At 38.5% G+C, this 19,675-nt stretch overlaps 1 protein-coding gene across 3 annotated transcripts in view; it reads left to right on the top strand.

Moving 5' to 3' along the window:
• MYO1B (myosin IB) overlaps nt 1-19,675 on the top strand; it is a 482,457-nt gene that overhangs the window by 388,332 nt on the left and 74,450 nt on the right. For all 3 annotated transcript variants that reach the window (XM_053698590.1, XM_053698592.1, XM_053698591.1), the window contains exon 14: nt 4,128-4,232. In XM_053698590.1, the coding sequence (XP_053554565.1) occupies nt 4,128-4,232 (105 nt within the window). The remainder of the gene's footprint in view (nt 1-4,127; nt 4,233-19,675) is intronic.

Raw genomic sequence — 19,675 nt, 5'->3', positions numbered from 1 at the left:
TATAATTCTAAATATTCGTAAAAGAGCAAAAATACATCACTGTTCGATAATTTTCTTAATGCACTGCTTCTTGCATATAACGGTTTTAACCCCAGCAAAGAGGTTAAAGGTAGCTTCGGAGCATCAATGAACCAATCAGAAGAGGAATATTATTGTGTAGCCACCATTTGCCAGTTATCTCCCAGTAAGTACATTGTTACTCCTAGTCCTACCTAAGTATGCTTTTCAAACGAAGAAATACGTTTATTTGATAATAGGAGTAAATTGGAAGATCTCTAAACATTGCAAAACCGTTTCTACATTGCTACTCCTAGTCCTACCTAAGTATGCTTTACAACAAAGGATTCCAAGAGAAATACGTTTATTTGATAATAGGAGTAAATTGGAAGATCTCTAAACATTGCAGAACGGTTTCATTTTGAATTTCATGTCATTTGAAGACCATGTTTAAAGTTTATCATTTGTGGTCAGTAGAAAATACTATATTTGAAGGACATAATCATATGTTTATAGGAGAGCAGTTATTAAACTGTTGATGTTTTTCCTGCAAAACAATTATTAAAGGGACTTAAAACAGTGTTAAAGGGCCACTGTAAGTAAATATTTTCTATGCCTGTTACTAACTAACTACCCCAAATACGCTTTTTATCAATAGCATTTCATTAACATATCTCTACCGTATATCAGAAATCTTGTCTGCAAATTTAATTGTTTTCCAAACCCACTCCGTGGGTATCCTTTGCTCTGTACCAATCCGTTTACAATACCTAGGTTTCAAAATGGCGCTTTAAACACAGTTATTGGTTTAAGTATTTTGAACACGCAGTGCTGAAAATAGTGGGCAGGATAACGTGACATCATCAGCTAATAAAAGATATAACTTTTAGAACGTTATGAAACTTCGTTTTGGAGAAAATATAGGTCAGTAGGTTTTAATTAATGTTTATTAACTTTAATATGTTAGTTGTTTAGCTTAAAAATTATAACAGAAAGTAATCCTTTAAGTAACATAAGTTTCTAAATTATATAATGCAGCCAAAGTTTACCTGCAAAACGGTTTCTTTTTTAACCCCTTTAATTCAGGCATAGTTTTGTTTGCAGCAAGCTCCCCCTGGGCATTTCAATATATGGAAGGTGCTATCCATGCTATAGATATGGCAGAATGCACTCGTACACATGCATGGTAGGGGTCACATGACACCTGACTAAAGCAGTGCATAGTATAATGCTGAAGCGGTCACAAAGCATGTGACATTATCCCCATGGAAACAAGCAAGCCTCTTGGCAACAAACAATAGCCGTATCTGATGTCCCTCCTCAACCCCCCTTACTTGCATAAGTTATTATCGTTGTGCTCACTTTGTTACATGATACCTCAGGATTTGGAGTAAGACACTGATAAGAGAGGTGGAGCAAGATTTTTGGACATTTTATTAAAATACTTAAAAGCTTTTTTTTACCCTTTTTTTCACACACTGTTTTACCTCAGTTAACCCTTTTATAATATGCATATAACTCAAAATGTTTATGGCACTTTAAGCTGTTTAAATGTGATGTTAAAACCAACAAGCAAAGCATGTTTGTGAAAAGCTGAAGCTACATTTGTGCTGGTTGATATGGACAAGCTTACCCAAGCCTGAAAACAAAAAATAGATTCTTTTTTTTAAGCAGAGGAAAACAATCTGATATTTCATTTTCTAGATACTGCATGGCACCTTAAATACAATTTGCCTGTTGTTACTGTTTTGATTGTTTTAATGGGATAGAATTTGCTGTCTTAAACCAATAACGCTACACTGAATTGACTTTTTCTGTGGTTTCTTGCTTTTTATTCCAGAATTCAGTAAGTATCATGTGTGTTACAGAGTGTATGTTTGTGCAAACTAAACCCACTTCAGCAGGTTTTAGTGAAATCTGGACTTTGATGTAGTGCGTAGGCTGAGACCTGTTTAAGTGCTGAGTTTTCTTTGTATACTCCTATGTAATATATAATCTGTTAAGTTTGTTGTGGACGTTTTCCAGGCCGCTTGTCTGTTTTTATACATGGTGTTTTGCAGTGGCTTATTCCATTCCAGTGCGATAACGTGATGATGTGTCTGCCGTAGAGCTACTATTCTAGAATGTATTTCTCCATGCATCTGGCAATAATAAATTGTGATCTTTAGTTAGTGCAGAGTGCAATAGATTTAACATCAATGTTAGCAGTGCTCATTTGTAATCATACATACGTAGACAAGGAACAGGCAATATGTTGCTATGCCAACCTTGCACATTTTTAGAACTTGCCTGAATTATCTGATTTTCCCCAAATAGAGTTTTGGATAACACACTATGAGAAACCCTATGCAGGACAATCTCTCTAGAGCTGCCTCTCCCTGTGACTCACTCTCTCTGCATGCTTGCGCCATGCGACTTACACTCTCTGCATGCTTGCGCCCTGTGACTCACACTGTCTTGCATGCTTGCACCATGTGACTTACACTCTCTGCATACTTGCGCCCTGTGAATCACATTCTCTTGCATACTTGCACCCTGTGAATCACATTCTCTTGCATACTTGCACCCTGTGACTCACACTCTCTTGCATGCTTGCGCCCTGTGAATCACACTCTCTTGCATGCTTGCGCCCTGTGAATCACACTCTCTTGCATGCTTGTGCCCTGTGAATCACACTCTTGCATGCTTGCGCCCTGTGAATCACACTCTCTTGCACGCCTACGCCCTGTGACTCACACTCTCTTGCATGATTGCGCCCTGTGACTCACTCTTGCTTGCGCCCTGTGACTCACTCTTGCTTGCGCCCTGTGACTCACTCTTGCTTGCGCCCTGTGACTCACTCTTGCTTGCGCCCTGTGACTCACTCTTGCTTGCGCCCTGTGACTCACTCTTGCTTGCGCCCTGTGACTCACTCTTGCTTGCGCCCTGTGACTCACTCTTGCTTGCGCCCTGTGACTCACTCTTGCTTGAGCCCTGTGACTCACTCTTGCTTGCGCCCTGTGACTCACTCTTGCTTGCGCCCTGTGACTCACTCTTGCTTGCGTCCTGTGACTCACTCTTGCTTGCGCCCTGTGACTCACTCTTGCTATATATATATATATATATATATATATATATATATATATATATATATATATATATATAGAGAGAGAGAGAGAGATAGAGAGATGTGTGTATATATATATATATATATATATATATATAGAGAGAGAGAGAGAGAGAGAGAGAGAGAGAGAGAGAGAGAGAGATGTGTGTATGTATATATATATATATATATATATATATATATATATATATATATATATATATATATATATATATATATATGGAGAGAGAGAGAGATGTGTGTGTGTGTATGAATATATATATATATATATATATGTGTGTGTGTGTGTAATACATCCATTACATTCATTGCAAAACAACACAAGCACCCTTAGAGGCCTCAATGGGCAGTAATCATACTTTTAGGTACTGTACGTGAGGCAGATAATATGTATGAAAGCATTTAGTTACATAAGTTAAACTTACTAAAGCCTGTAATATGTATACCATTATATGTATTAGCTGCTCTACATTTTTCATGGCTCAGTTAACAGGGATTTCATTCATCCATAAATGTCGTCATATATTTTATCTTGGGATGCAGCCAATAATGAACACACATCATTTATTCTTTTTAAATAAAAATAAACGAAGATCCCAGATTTAAATAATGTACAATTTAGTTGAAATCTTTATTTCATCAATTGATTAAATACTATAATCCGCCTTCTTTGAGACGTAATAGGGTTTTAGGTTGTTTCTGTAGACAAGATCTTGTCTTTTAACGGCTAAACCAAAAAAAGTGCAAGATTTTAATACCCTGCATTATGAAAATAATGAATATCACATTGCTAAATGAAGGCATTGCAGTTCAGTATGTAAACTCAGTTATATGTTGCCATACAACCTCTTACTATTTAAATAATTCCTGATGCTTGTACCCATGAAGAGTTAGCTTTGCTAAAGGACTGATGTTTAGTTGCAATACAGAGGGCCACTGTAATGTCTTGCTTCTGTTACTTGTTTCTTGTAGTTTGTATTTTGGTAGCAAAGTTTTGTGATCTGACACTTTCTATCATTTCCAGGAAAACAGTTTTGAGCAGTTCATCATCAACTATTGTAATGAGAAGCTGCAGCAGATCTTCATTGAACTTACCCTGAAAGAGGAACAGGAAGAATACATACGGGAGGTAATACATTGCTTTGCGCTTGGTGTTCTATGGTTTCACAAAATGATTTTACTTCTGTTTGTTCAAACTATACTAATGAAAGTTTGCCAAAGTTTGGTCACATGTTCACTTAATGTTGGTAGGAGATATGAACACATTTTTTTAGTATTATTTTGGGAGTCGGGGTTCAAACTGCTTTCTCTTTTAGAACACTACATGCTGATGTTCCCATGGTTACTGGAATTTATTTTTTAATGCCTTTTATTTATAAAAATAGGAAGAGGCCTATATATTTTAAAAGTTAAATGTGGCATGTTTTTAAGCTAATATATATATATATATATATATATATATATATATATATATATATATATATATATATATATAAATTTTACAAAGGTGTGGAAGAAAAACAAAGAGACCCAGAACCTGTCTTAATACAAAGACACAGGAATTTTATTCCGGTTATTTATATGTATATATATCTCGAATGACTTAGGGTCAGCTAAAATCAGACGTGGTGCAGGCCCCTAAAATTTAAATTTAATCCAGTATTATATAGATAAAGAATGATGGTAGAGCTATATGAGATACCATTAGATAAAGTAGGGGATTTCAGCACTCAAAGATATATAAAACCCATTTAATCCAATTCCTTAGAAATGTACGGCTGTAGGGTAGCACAGAGCCCAAAAAATGAACTACACATGCACAGATTCAAACACATGCAACTAGTTTATTGCAAGAAGCTGCCAGCACAGAAAATAAACAGCTAAAATGCTTTTCATCTCAAAATGCACCACTGCAGTGGATTTTATAAAACACATACCAAGCAAAATGATATATTATCACACATATATTTGAACTAAATGCTGCAAAATAGACTGGTTTAGAACATGTGATCTGCAGATATTTTACTATTGGCATGCAACAACAACTCTTGTATCAACTCCTCTATGATAGTAAAAGAACAAAGTCCTTAATAAAGACCATATAAGTCCTTTGATGGAGGAAATCTGATATTATACTTTAGTAGCAATTTGTATCACTTTGTAATCCAGCTGAAATAAACCTTTTGACAAACAAATGTTCATTAATTAGGGTTAACCGAGGTGAAAACGTCCTCTATTGTTAACTAGAACTTGGCAATATTATAACTTGATAGCAGATAGAACATCTTATATTGATGAAAAGCAGAAACAATATAGCAGGCCTGTGTTTAAGAACTGCAGCAAACATCCGGGAAAACAAAGTCACAGTATCATTGACGAACGGACCGGGACATGAGCCTCTGACATCCTTGTCTCACCTTTCACAACCGCGTCTCCCTGCTCACTGGGGACACAGATTAACCGGTGTATGTTTTGCTTCTGTGTGTAAACCGTATCCAGGCGGTTTATTTGAACCACTCAATTACCGCAAGATCCAGGCTTGCTTCTTTGGTTTGGTTTTTTGAAATTCCCGGGCAGGCTTAAGCCAGCTGCTTCATTCACAGGTGCAGTAATAGCTGTTATTGAGAAAGTCGACGCACGTTTCGCCCCATAATGCTGAGCGAAACAGGGGCCTCGTCAGGACTGTCCATCTCTTCCTAATTACGGCCTTTATTGCAGTTCCAATGAACTGGGAGGTAGCAGTTCAGCCAATCCAATTCGCTATTTGCACACACCCTCTTTCATTTTAAAGCTAAACATTCCTGTTTGTAGGTTCAATGATTATCTGTATTTTGAATTAGTACAAAAAGGCTTGCATTGAAAAGATGGAATACTTTCTATGCTTAGCAACTCCTATACAACAAACAACAATTTCGCATGTGAGAAAACCCTATGCACGTTGCAGCCCAATTAAACATTATTTCCTTACTTACTATGTCTAGATGAATGAGCTTTACATAAATCCTATATTAACTAAAATTCTCTAAATTTTGGAATGACTTACTAAATAGCTAAAAATAATTCTATGAAGGTAAGTTATGACATAGACGATCCACAACTTAAAAGCAAGCTGAATGAAAAAAATGAATATCATAGTTAATGATCTATTTATAAAGATCTATTTAGAAGTTATTCAACTTATCATTTATTTGATTTTTTCTCTCACATTGCAGCTGGAAAAGAGAGAATTTTTGAATTCTAACTACAAATCTCTATTTAAGAAAAGATGCATATTCTATCCTTTCATTTAGGCCTGACGGTGACACCGTATTCAGCATAAAGGTCCATCTTGCTTCCTTTTTTAACAAACAGTTATCCTCATCTCCACCTCTTCCATTTGTTATTCCTCTGTCGATACCTATAAATTTTAAAGAAACAGTACTACTATTATGAACTTCCTTAAAGTGACGAGCCACACTTGTATCTCTCCCGTAGAGGATGTCATCCCTGTGCTCCTGTACCCTGTCCTTGAACAAACGTTTTGTTTTACCTACATAGAACAGGGGACAGGAGCACCCCAAGAGATAAACAACCCCCACTGAGTTACAGTTTGAAAAACATCTAATGGTATAATTTTTACCTGTATTAGCGGAAAATGTTTTACTTTTTGGCAAATAGGGACAATAGACACAATGCCCACAAGGAAAGCTTCCTTTCACTTGTTTTTTAGTTAACCAGTTTGTATCTGGTTCAGACCGAGTAAACCTGCTTCTGACTAATTTATCTTTAAGATTAGGAGATTTTTTTGCGGTCAATAGGGGTCTACTTCCTACCTTATCAGCTATCTTGTCATCTAAGGTTAAAAAATGCCAATTTTGGGATAAAATATTTCTTATGCTTTGCCATTGGCAATTAAACGTAGTAATGAATCTGATGTTATTCTCAGTTTTTGTCTCTTTTTGGTTATATAGGAGATCTTGACGGTTCAATTTACTTACTTTATTTAAGGTTTTTTTGACTAGGTTGTGAGAATAACCTCTTTCAATGAAACGTTTACACATTTTTTCTGCATGATAATTAAATTTAGTATTAGAAGAACAATTTCTTTTTAATCTCAAGAGTTGGCCATATGGGATGCCTTTTTTCAAGGGCTCTGGATGCCCACTTGAGGCTTCCAACAGATTGTTTGTTGCCGTGTCTTTACGATAATTTTCAGTTGAGATACGACTTCCTTCTTTTTTAATACAGATGTCTAAGAAGGGTAATTCCTTATTGCTATAGGAATAAGTTAAAAAAATGTTACGATCATTTTTATTTAACTCAGAAACAAAATCATGTAGGCAGGTCAGGGGGCCATCCCAAAGGATAAAGATGTCATCCACAAATCTAATCCATAGGGACACATGGGAGTCAAACGTCTCACTATATTGATCAAAGACATCTAACTCCCATGCTCCCAAATGGAGACACGCATAAGTTGGCGCGCATACTGCACCCATAGCTGTCCCCCTGACCTGCCTATATACTGAGCCATCAAACTGAAAAACATTGTTTTCAAGAATGAAATGAAGAAGTTTAATGACTAAGGCTGTATGCATGTTACTGTCTGAACCCCTACTTTCTAGAAAAAGTCTACAGGCACTAATTCCTTTCTCATGTGGTATAGATGAATAAAGACTTTCTACGTCTAAAGAGACTAGGATAGTGTCAGGGGAAACAGTGAGGTCGTCTAACTTCCTCAAAAGGTCTGGAGTGTCTTTCACATATGAGGGAAGAGACAGAAGGAAGGGTCTCAGAAAGAAATCAACATATTGTCCAATGTGTTCACTAATGCCACCAATCCCAGACACAATGGGTCGCCCTGGGGGGTGTGTCATATTTTTATGAATTTTAGGGATAATATAAAATGTTGGCATAACTGGACACACTGGATTCATAAATTTGAACTCATCTGGAGAGATGAGACCTTCCATTTTGGCTTCTTGTAAAATTCTACTTAATTTTGATTTCATTTGGTTAATAGGATTTCTAGGGAGTTTCTCATATTGCAGTTTGTCTGATAACTGTCTTTTAACTTCGTTTAGATAGAAAGACTCGTCTAAAAGAACCAAATTTCCGCCCTTGTCGGCTGGCTTAAAAATTACCCCTTTTGCAGAATTCAGCTCTTTTAAGGCTTGTCTCTGTTTAGCTGTTAGATTATCTGCCCATATCCAGTCTTCTGGTAATTTATGAATTTGTTTTTCTACAGCTTTTACAAACAGTGACACAGCTGGAACCTGTGCTATAGAGGGCATAAAAGTCGATTTCAGTTTCAAATTGGTTCTAAAAACAGAATTCAATCTGGTAGTGGATTCACTCTCTTCATTTTCTGTCAAGAAAGATGTTAGAATTTTTAAAGTCTCTTCATCTTTTTGTTGCTCAGTGCGCTGAAACATTGTATAATGTAGCACTATTTTTCTGGCAAACAAGTGAAGGTCTTTAATTAGATCAAATTTGTTTAATTTGTTTGTGGGACAAAAGGATAAACCTTTCTTTAATATTTCAATGTGAGTCAAATTCAAACTAAACGAAGAAAGATTAATTATCTGCAATTCATCTGTAGTTATATTTGGAACTAGTAACCCTGATAGGGTCGTCTGCGTGGTCTCCCTCTGCTCCTGTACCCTTGTCTCAAATTTTCTCCTCTCCCTCTCTGCTGTCGTTGGGGATATCTCCGCTCTACAAGGTTCAAATTTCTGTTCCCTCCACCTCTTTCTCCTACCCCCCCTCCTTCTTCTCCTCTTGGATCTGAACTCTGAGACCCTGGTGTTCCATCGTTTTTTGACGCCCTTTCTGAATCAGTTTCAATATCTGACATATCAGTACCTGAGTCATATGATCCTCTATCAAACTTATAAACATAAACCTTTTTATTAACATAATCCTCTTGATCTCTGTGCAATTTTCTACATTTCCTCAACTTAATATCTGCTTGCAATTTTGAGATATGTGTTTTCATTTCCTCATTCAATTTGCCAAAGTTGGGATCATTGTCAAATTTATTTACCACCTCCAAAGCTTTCTCAACATCATCTTTCAATTTTTCCAATCTTTTGTCATTCCTTTTTATAAGCATTTCAATCATACTTAAGGCACATGTTGATAATTTCTCATTCCATTCATCCAGAAACTCCAAGCCCCCTTCTTCCTCTCTTGCATTAAAGCCTGGGTCTAAGAATAATCGTAGACCTCTTGGCACAATCTTTTTTTCAACATTCTTAAAGATAAATTAGTCAGAAGCAGGTTTACTCGGTCTGAACCAGATACAAACTGGTTAACTAAAAAACAAGTGAAAGGAAGCTTTCCTTGTGGGCATTGTGTCTATTGTCCCTATTTGCCAAAAAGTAAAACATTTTCCGCTAATACAGGTAAAAATTATACCATTAGATGTTTTTCAAACTGTAACTCAGTGGGGGTTGTTTATCTCTTGGGGTGCTCCTGTCCCCTGTTCTATGTAGGTAAAACAAAACGTTTGTTCAAGGACAGGGTACAGGAGCACAGGGATGACATCCTCTACGGGAGAGATACAAGTGTGGCTCGTCACTTTAAGGAAGTTCATAATAGTAGTACTGTTTCTTTAAAATTTATAGGTATCGACAGAGGAATAACAAATGGAAGAGGTGGAGATGAGGATAACTGTTTGTTAAAAAAGGAAGCAAGATGGACCTTTATGCTGAATACGGTGTCACCGTCAGGCCTAAATGAAAGGATAGAATATGCATCTTTTCTTAAATAGAGATTTGTAGTTAGAATTAAAAAATTCTCTCTTTTCCAGCTGCAATGTGAGAGAAAAAAATCAAATAAATGATAAGTTGAATAACTTCTAAATAGATCTTTATAAATAGATCATTAACTATGATATTCATTTTTTTCATTCAGCTTGCTTTTAAGTTGTGGATCGTCTATGTCATAACTTACCTTCATAGAATTATTTTTAGCTATTTAGTAAGTCATTCCAAAATTTATAGAATTTTAGTTAATATAGGATTTATGTAAAGCTCATTCATCTAGACATAGTAAGTAAGGAAATAATGTTTAATTGGGCTGCAACGTGCATAGGGTTTTCTCACATGCGAAATTGTTGTTTGTTGTATAGGAGTTGCTAAGCATAGAAAGTATTCCATCTTTTCAATGCAAGCCTTTTTGTACTAATTCAAAATACAGATAATCATTGAACCTACAAACAGGAATGTTTAGCTTTAAAATGAAAGAGGGTGTGTGCAAATAGCGAATTGGATTGGCTGAACTGCTACCTCCCAGTTCATTGGAACTGCAATAAAGGCCGTAATTAGGAAGAGATGGACAGTCCTGACGAGGCCCCTGTTTCGCTCAGCATTATGGGGCGAAACGCGCGTCGACTTTCTCAATAACAGCTATTACTGCACCTGTGAATGAAGCAGCTCGCTTAAGCCTGCCCGGGAATTTCAAAAAACCAAACCAAAGAAGCAAGCCTGGATCTTGCGGTAATTGAGTGGTTCAAATAAACCGCCTGGATACGGTTTACACACAGAAGCAAAACATACACCGGTTAATCTGTGTCCCCAGTGAGCAGGGAGACGCGGTTGTGAAAGGTGAGACAAGGATGTCAGAGGCTCATGTCCCGGTCCGTTCGTCAATGATACTGTGACTTTGTTTTCCCGGATGTTTGCTGCAGTTCTTAAACACAGGCCTGCTATATTGTTTCTGCTTTTCATCAATATAAGATGTTCTATCTGCTATCAAGTTATAATATTGCCAAGTTCTAGTTAACAATAGAGGACGTTTTCACCTCGGTTAACCCTAATTAACGAACATTTGTTTGTCAAAAGGTTTATTTCAGCTGGATTACAAAGTGATACAAATTGCTACTAAAGTATAACATCAGATTTCCTCCATCAAAGGACTTATATGGTCTTTATTAAGGACTTTGTTCTTTTACTATCATAGAGGAGTTGATACAAGAGTTGTTGTTGCATGCCAATAGTAAAATATCTGCAGATCACATGTTCTAAACCAGTCTATTTTGCAGCATTTAGTTCAAATATATGTGTGATAATATATCATTTTGCTTGGTATGTGTTTTATAAAATCCACTGCAGTGGTGCATTTTGAGATGAAAAGCATTTTAGCTGTTTATTTTCTGTGCTGGCAGCTTCTTGCAATAAACTAGTTGCATGTGTTTGAATCTGTGCATGTGTAGTTCATTTTTTGGGCTCTGTGCTACCCTACAGCCGTACATTTCTAAGGAATTGGATTAAATGGGTTTTATATATCTTTGAGTGCTGAAATCCCCTACTTTATCTAATGGTATCTCATATAGCTCTACCATCATTCTTTATCTATATAATACTGGATTAAATATATATATATATATATATATATATATATATATATATATATATATATATATATATATATATATGGCAAGAAACTTGCACTCACTGGACTTTTTCAAAGTATCAAAATTTAATGTGACGTTTCGGAGATAGAGTATCCCCTTCCTCAGAAGTTTCTTGCCATATATACTTATTATCCACTAGCACCCTGGCTGCAGAAGTTTTGAAGTGAGAGTGCTCATCTTGGCTCTATATATATATATATATATATATATATAATATATATATATTTTGTATGTATCCAGATCTGATGTCCAGGTATAATACACAAAAACACAGCTTTATTTAAATTAACAATGGTAGCTTTGCAGAAACCGGCAATGTGTTGGACTTAAATGTAAGCAATGGTTGGAACAGAAGACACGTGACCACAAATAACAGTTTAACCAATTATAAAAGTGCATCATCACATGCCCCTACTGAACTGTTGCTGGCTGTAAAACCACCATCAGCCAAGTCTAAACATTTTTAAACAAAATAATATCCTTTTTACTGCAATTGATTTTCAATAGCCAAACTCCATTAACTATTTTCTGTATTTATATGTAGAAGCAAATCTGGGCATTAGTCTGCATTCAAGAAAGCTAGTCATGGTCATAATTTTTATTTTATTTTTTTACTTGTATTTACTGCGGGACTTAACACAGCAATGGTTTTCTATTTATGACATAAGGTGATATTTTAGCGCTGTTACAATAGCATGCTGTGGTAGTGCTCCATTGCGGTTCTGCAACAGGGGGTTAAAGTACTCAACTATCAAGAGGTTGTTGGGGCATTATTACAGCCTTTATTTTTTTGTGTTCGCTTAGTGTGTCTTCTACGTTGCGTAAAGGGGGTACATTTTGGGAGGCATACATCAACCTTTGTACTTTTTCCCACATTGTTAACATATAGTGAATACATATTTTTCATATGGTCTTATAGTGCTTGTGTCCTTATTTACAGTATATCTACATGTTGTTTATACAAGTCTTTTACTGTCATTGTGTTTAATATACTATTGTGTGTGTTTATTTGCTTTATTACTTCTGTCTCTGAATCCTTGTATCTTAATTATTGAGCAGGCTAGAACTGTCCCCTCTCCTACTGTTGATTCTGACTTTTAAGAGGGGAGATCTGTGGATTTTTTGCCATCTTAATAATGGTAATGGTTGTGTGGACAGTATTGCCAACTCTAAGCAAATTTTTCATTCCTTACCCCCTTGCAAGGTAGATTTTTCACCTGATGTCAAAGATTATCTTCGTTCTACTATTGAAGAGGTGTTGGGGGTTATGCCCCCTTCAAGAAAGCACAAAGCGTCTGCTGCCAGAGAGTAAGGTTTTGGCTGTAACAGACCCTTCTACTGGACCTCTTAATAAAGAAAAAGTATTATAGCCTCCTAGTGTGTCAGATACTTCTGATGTGGGGTTCTTTTTCAGATGGAGAGATTTTATCTGAGGATCAGGATTCCTCCTTGGAACAGGATTCAGAGTCTTCCTCTTTTCTATTTAAATTTGAACACTTACAATCTCTTTTATGAAAGGTTTTACTGACTCTGGGTGTCCATGAATCCTCTTCCTCCGACAGTCAATCAATCAACTGGAATTTTTATTTAAGCCTGTGGCAGTTTTTTTGGTACCAGATGCAATTTCTAAAGTGATTTCAATTGTAAGATGTATCGAGTCCACAGATTCATCCTTACTTGTGGGATATTCTCCTTCCCTACAGGAAGTGGCAAAGAGAGCACCCACAGCAGAGCTGTCTATATAGCTCCTCCCTTAGCTCCACCCCCCAGTCATTCTCTTTGCCTACTCTAAGTACTAGGAAGGGCAGAGCGAGTGTGGTGACAAAAATGTTAGTTTGTTATTTTAAATGGTACCTGTTTGTACTATTTACTCTCTGGCAGAAAAGGGATGAAGATTTCTGCAAGGAGGATGATGATCTTAGCACTTTGTAACTAAGATCCACTGCTGTTCTCACAAGGGCTGAAGAGTACAGGAAAACTTCAGTTGGGGGAACGGTTTGCATGCTAAGCTGCATATGAGGTATGTTCAGTCTATATTTTCTAGACAGACTGTGTTAATTCTAGAAAAGGCTGGCAATATTCCCATGAGGGAAGGGTAAGCTGTATTCAGACACTTGGATAGGATTTTCAGCTTTCATGAAGGGCTCATTAGTTACTGGTGACACTGTTAGGAAAGAAACGTTTTTGTTTATTCAGTAAATGATGCAATTATAACGTTTTTTGAAGGGACTAAAGGGGTCATTGTGGCTTGTTTTTGGGTTTTTTAACCCACATGGTTAATTAAGAGACACTCTGGTGTTTTTCTGATAGGCCTCAAAACATCGAGTGAGGTGGAAGGGGCCTATTTTCGCGCCTCAGTTGCGCAGTTTCTTTTCCTCAGAGACATCTAACTGCTTCTCCAGAGGTTCCTACTGTGTTTGAGGGCTGTAAAAGAAGTTTTTTTCCCCACAAATTGTTCTGAAGGGCAGGTAGGAGCCACAGCAGAGCTGTGGCAAGGTGCTGAAAGTCCTTTTTACCGGTTTTGACGTTTTTTCGATCCGGTTTTGCCATTAAGGAGTTAATTGTTTATTTGCATAGCTGTGCAAAGTTACTAAGGCTTTATGATGCTACTGTAACATTTTTGTTAAGTTTACTGCTTTTGTACACTGTTTTGCAGAATTTGTGCAGCTTTTTTTCTCTTAAAGGCACAGTACCATTTTAATTCTAAGTGTTATTTACTTTGATTACAGTGTTTTCAAAGCTTGCTTGTTACATTACTAGCCTGTTTAACATGTCTGACACCAAGGAAAATCCTTGTTCAATATGTTTGGAAGCCATTGTGCAACCCCCTCTTAGAATGTGTCCCAATTGTACGGATATGTCTATAAACTATAAAGAACATATATTAGCACTTAAAAATAGAGCAATAGATTATTCTCAGTCAGAAGTAAATGAGGGTTCGCAATCTAGCTCTCCCCAAGTGTCACAATCGGTAACGCCTGCACAAGTGACGCCAAGTACCTCTAGTGCGTCAAATTCTTTTACTTTACAAGACATGGCCACAGTTATGAATACAACCCTCACAGATGTTTTATCTAAACTGCCTGGTCTACAAGGAAAGCGGGACAGCTCTGGGTTTAGGAAAAATGCTTAGCCGTATGACGCTTTAGTAGCCGTATCTGATATGCCCTCACTATGCTCTGAAGTAGGGGTGAGGGATTTGTTTTCTGAGGGAGAAATTGCTGATTCAGGAAAGACGCTTCCTCAGACAGATTCTGATATGATGGCCTTTAAATTTAAGCTTGAACACCTCCGCTTATTGCTCAGGGAGGTATTAGCGACTCTAGATGATTGTGACCCTATAGTGGTTCCAGAGAAATTGTGTAAAATGGATAAATACTTAGAGGTTCCTGTTTACACTGATGTTTTTCCAGTCCCTAAGAGGATTGTGAGTATTATTACTAAGGAGTGGGATAGACCTGGTATTCCGTTCACTCCCCCTCCTGTTTGTTGTTTCCCATATCTGACACCATGCGGGACTCGTGGCAGACAGTTCCTAAGGTGGAGGGAGCTATTTCTACTCTGTCTAAGAGTACAACTATACCTATCGAAGACAGTTGTGCTTTCAAAGATCCTATGGATAAAAAAATTAGAGGGTCTCCTGAAGAAAATTTTTGTTCATCAGGGTTTTTCTCTCCAACCTATTGCGTGCATTGTTCCTGTAACTACTGCATCTGCTTTCTGGTTTGAGGCTCTAGAAGAGGCTCTTCAGATGGAGACAACATTAGAGGAGATAATGGACAGAATTAAGGCCCTTATGTTGGCTAATTCCTTTATTACAGATGCCGCATTTCAACTGGCTAAATTAGCGGCAAAGAATTCAGGTTTTGCCATTTTAGCACGCAGGGCGTTATGGTTTAAGTCCTGGTCTGCTGATGTGTCATCTAAATCTAAACTTTTGAACATCCCTTTCAAAGGAAAGACTTTATTCGGGCTTGAACTAAAAGAGATTATTTCAGACATCACTGGAGGGAAAGGTCATGCCCTTCCTCAGGATAGATCAAATAAGATGAGGACCAAACAAAATAATTTTCGTTCCTTTCGGAACTTTAAGAGTGGTCCCGCTTCAGCTTCCTCTGCTGCAAAGGAAGAGGGGAATTTTGCCCAATCCAAGTCAGTCTGGAGACCTAACCAAGCTTGGAACAAGGGTAAACAGGCCAAGAAGCCTGCAGCTGTCTCTAAGACAGCATGAAGGGGTAGCCCCCGATCCGGGACCGGATCTAGTAGGGGGCAGACTCTCTCTCTCTCTTCGCTCAAGCTTGGGCAAGAGATGTTCACGATCCCTGGGCTTTAGAAATTGTGTCCCAGGGATATCTTCTGGAATTCAAAGACTCCCTTCCAAGGGGGAGATTTCACATTTCTCGATTGTCTGTAAACCAGACAAAGAGAGAGGCGTTCTTACACTCTGTAGAAGACCTACATACCATGGGGGTTATCCGCCCAGTCCTAAAAGAGGAACAGGGGCTAGGGTTTTACTCAAACCTGTGTGTGGTTCCCAAAAAAGAGGGAACTTTCAGACCAATCTTGGATCCCAAAATTCTAAACAAGTTCCTCAAAGTTCCATCATTCAAGATGGAGACTATTCGGACTATTCTACCTCTGATCCAGGAGGGTCAATATATGACTTCTGTGGACTTAAAGGATGCGTATCTACACATCCCTATTCACAGAATCATCATCAATTTCTCAGATTCGCCTTTCTAAACAGGCATTACCAGTTTGTGGCCCTTCCCTTCGGGTTGGCCACAGCTCCCAGAATTTTCACAAAGGTGCTAGGGTCCCTTCTGGTGGTTCTACGACCACGGGGCATAGCAGTGGCGCCTTATCTAGATGACATCTTAATTCAGGCGTCGACTTTCCAGCTAGCCAAGTCTCACACGACATCGTGTTGGCTTTTCTGAGATCTCACGGGTGGAAGGTGAACATAAAAAAGAGTTCTCTCTTCCCTCTTACAAGAGTTTCCTTTCTAGGGACTCTGATAGGTAGAAATGAAAATATTTCTGACGGAGGTCAGAAAATCAAAACTCTTAACCACTTGCCGAGCTCTTCATTCCATTCCTCGGCCATCAGTGGCTCAGTGTATGGAGGTAATCGGACTCATGGTAGCGGCAATGGACATAGTTCCTTTTGCCCGCCTACAGCTCAGACCACTGCAACTATGCATGCTCAAACAGTGGAATGGGGATTATGCAGATTGATCTCCTCAACTGCATCTGAACCAGGAGACCAGAGATTCTCTTCTCTGGTGGTTGTCTCAGGAACACATGTCTCAGGGAATGTACTTCCGCAGGCCAGAGTGGCTCATTGTAACGACAGATGCCAGCCTACTAGGCTGGGGTGCAGTCTGGAACTCCCTGAAACCACAGGTCTCGGGAGGAATCTCTTCTTCCGATAAACATTCTAGAACTGAGAGCGATATTCAATGCGCTTCAGGCGTGGCCTCAGCTTGCTGCGGCCAAATTCATCAGGTTTCAGTCGGGCAACATCACGACTGTAGCTTATATCAATCATCAAGGAGGAACAAGGAGTTCTCTAGCGATGATGGAGGTAACCAAAATAATCCGATGGGCAGAGGATCACTCTTGCCATCTCTCAGCAATCCACATCCCAGGAGTAGAGAAATGGGAGGCGGATTTCCTAAGTGGTCAGACTTTTCATCCGTAGGTATTTGCCCAGCTGATTCAGCTATGGGGCACACCAGAATTGGATCTGATGGCGTCCCGTCAAAATGCCAAACTTCCTTGTTACGGGTCCAGGTTCCGGGATCCCAAGGCGTTACTGATGGATGCTCTAGCAGTGCCTTGGTCCTTCAATCTGGCCTATGTATTTCCACTGTTTCCTCTCCTCCCACGTCTGGTTGCCAGAATCAAGCAGGAGAGAGCTTCGGTGGACATGTCCTCGGTTCCACCGTGGACTCTACCAATGAGATGGGACCTTCTAATCCAAGGTCCGTTCAGGCATCCAAATCTAATTTCTCTGCGTCTGACTGCTTGTAGATTGAACGCCTGATTCTATCAAAGCGTGGTTTCTCTGAGTCGGTCATTGATTCCCTGATTCAGGCTAGAAAGCCTGTCACCAGGAAGATCTATCATAAGATTTGGCGCAAATATCTTTATTGGTGTGAATCCAAAGATTACTCGTGGAGTAAGATTAGGATTCCTAGAATATTGTCTTTACTCCAAGAAGGTTTGGAGAAGGGATTATCAGCTAGTTCCCTAAAAGGGCAAATATCTGCTTTGTCTATTCTACTACACAAACGTCTGGCAGATGTCCCAGACGTTCAAGCATTTAGTCAGGCTTTGGTCAGAATTAAGCCTGTATTTAAGCCTGTTGCTCCTCCTTGGAGCGTAAACTTAGTCCTTAAAGTTCTTCAAGGGGTTCCTTTTGAACCTATGCATTCCATAGATATTAAGCTTCTATCTTGGAAAGTTTTGTTTTTAGTAGCTATCTCTTCGGCGGGAAGAGTTTCTGAGCTATCTGCTTTACAATGTGATTCCCCTTACCTTGTTTTCCATATGATTCCCCTTACCTTGTTTTGCGTACCAAACTTGGGTTTCTTCCTTAGGTTGTTTCTAATAAGAATATCAATCAAAAGATTGTTGTTCCTTCTCTGTGTCCTAATCCTTCATCAAAGAAGGAACGTCTGTTACACAATCTTGATGTGGTTCGTGCTTTAAAGTTCTATTTACAAGCAACTAAAGATTTCCGTCAAACATCTTCATTGTTTGTTGTTTATTCTGGTAAAAGGAGAGGTCAAAGGGCTACGGCTACCTCTTTCCTTTTGGCTGAAAAGCATCATCTGTTTGGCCTATGAGACTGCTGGACAGCAGCCTCCTGAAAGAATTGCTGCTCATTCTACTAGAGCGGTGGCTTCCACATGGGCTTTTAAAAATGAGGCTTCTGTTGAACAGATTTGTAAGGCGGCGACTTGGTCTTCGCTTCATACTTTCTCTCCAAATTTTACAAATTCGATACTTTTGCTTCTTCGGAGGCTATTTTTGGGAGAAAGGTTCTACAAGCAGTGGTGCCTTCCGTTTAAGGTCCCTGTCTTGTCCCTCCCTTCATCTGTGTCCTAAAGCTTTGGTATTGGTATCCCACAAGTAAGGATGAATCTGTGGACTCGATACATCTTAAAAGAGAAAACATAATTTATGCTTACCTGATGAATTTATTTCTCTTGTGATGTATCGAGTCCACGGCCCGCCCTGTTTTTTAAGACAGGCATATATAGAAATAAATTTATCAGGTAAGCATAAATTATGTTTTCCAAGGAATGGAACAAACCTGGTATACCATCTATTCCTTCTCAAAAGTGCAAAAAGATATTTCTACTCCCTGTCGATAAATCATAAGTTATAAGTGTATGGAGCCATTTCTACACTTGCAAAGAAAACTGCTATTCCTTTGGAGAACAGCACATCTTTCAAAGATCCCATAGACAGGAAATTGGCGTTTTTACAGGTGGTATTTTTATACATACCTGCTGTGAATGTTGCCTGTGTGGCTGGGGCACTTACGCTTTGATGTGAATGTTTATTGGAAATGGTGTCTGAGAAGATTTCTCTAGAATAAGTTCAGGATAGTTTGAAGTGGAATAAAGTAGCAAATTCTAAGCAGACTTCTTCTATGACTGCATGAAGATACGGCCCACAATCCAGATTACTTTCTGGTAGGGGGCAGATTGAGCCTGTTTCAGCAGGCCTGGTTCAGATCTGTTCAGGATCCCTGGGTACGAAGTTTAGTATTGGAGGATTACAGAATAGGTTTTCAAGTCAGACCATCTCAATGAAGTTTCCTTCTGTCTCATGTTCCCAAGAACCCTTTAAAGATAGGAGCCTTTTTTTAATGTGTACAGGATCTGGAACGTATGGGAGGGATTTCTCCAGTTCCACAGGCAGAGCAAGGCCTAGGCTTCAATCTGTTTATAGTACTAAAGAAGAAAGGCACATTCACACCAATTTTACATCTCTGAACAAATTCCCCTATGCTCTATCTTAGGCAGAACGTAATCATTGTATAATTTCAGCCATTTACATTCCATGAGTCAACAATTGGGAAGCAGATTTCCTCAGTCGTCAGATCTTTCATTCAGGATAGTGGTCTCTCAACCAGGAAATCTTCAATCAGATAGTAGC

The sequence above is a fragment of the Bombina bombina genome, chromosome 1 (assembly GCF_027579735.1).
Source record: "Bombina bombina isolate aBomBom1 chromosome 1, aBomBom1.pri, whole genome shotgun sequence".
In the NCBI taxonomy this organism is placed as follows: domain Eukaryota; kingdom Metazoa; phylum Chordata; class Amphibia; order Anura; family Bombinatoridae; genus Bombina; species Bombina bombina.
Note: the sequence above shows the minus strand (reverse complement) of the source record. Positions and strands in the feature narration are given on the sequence as shown.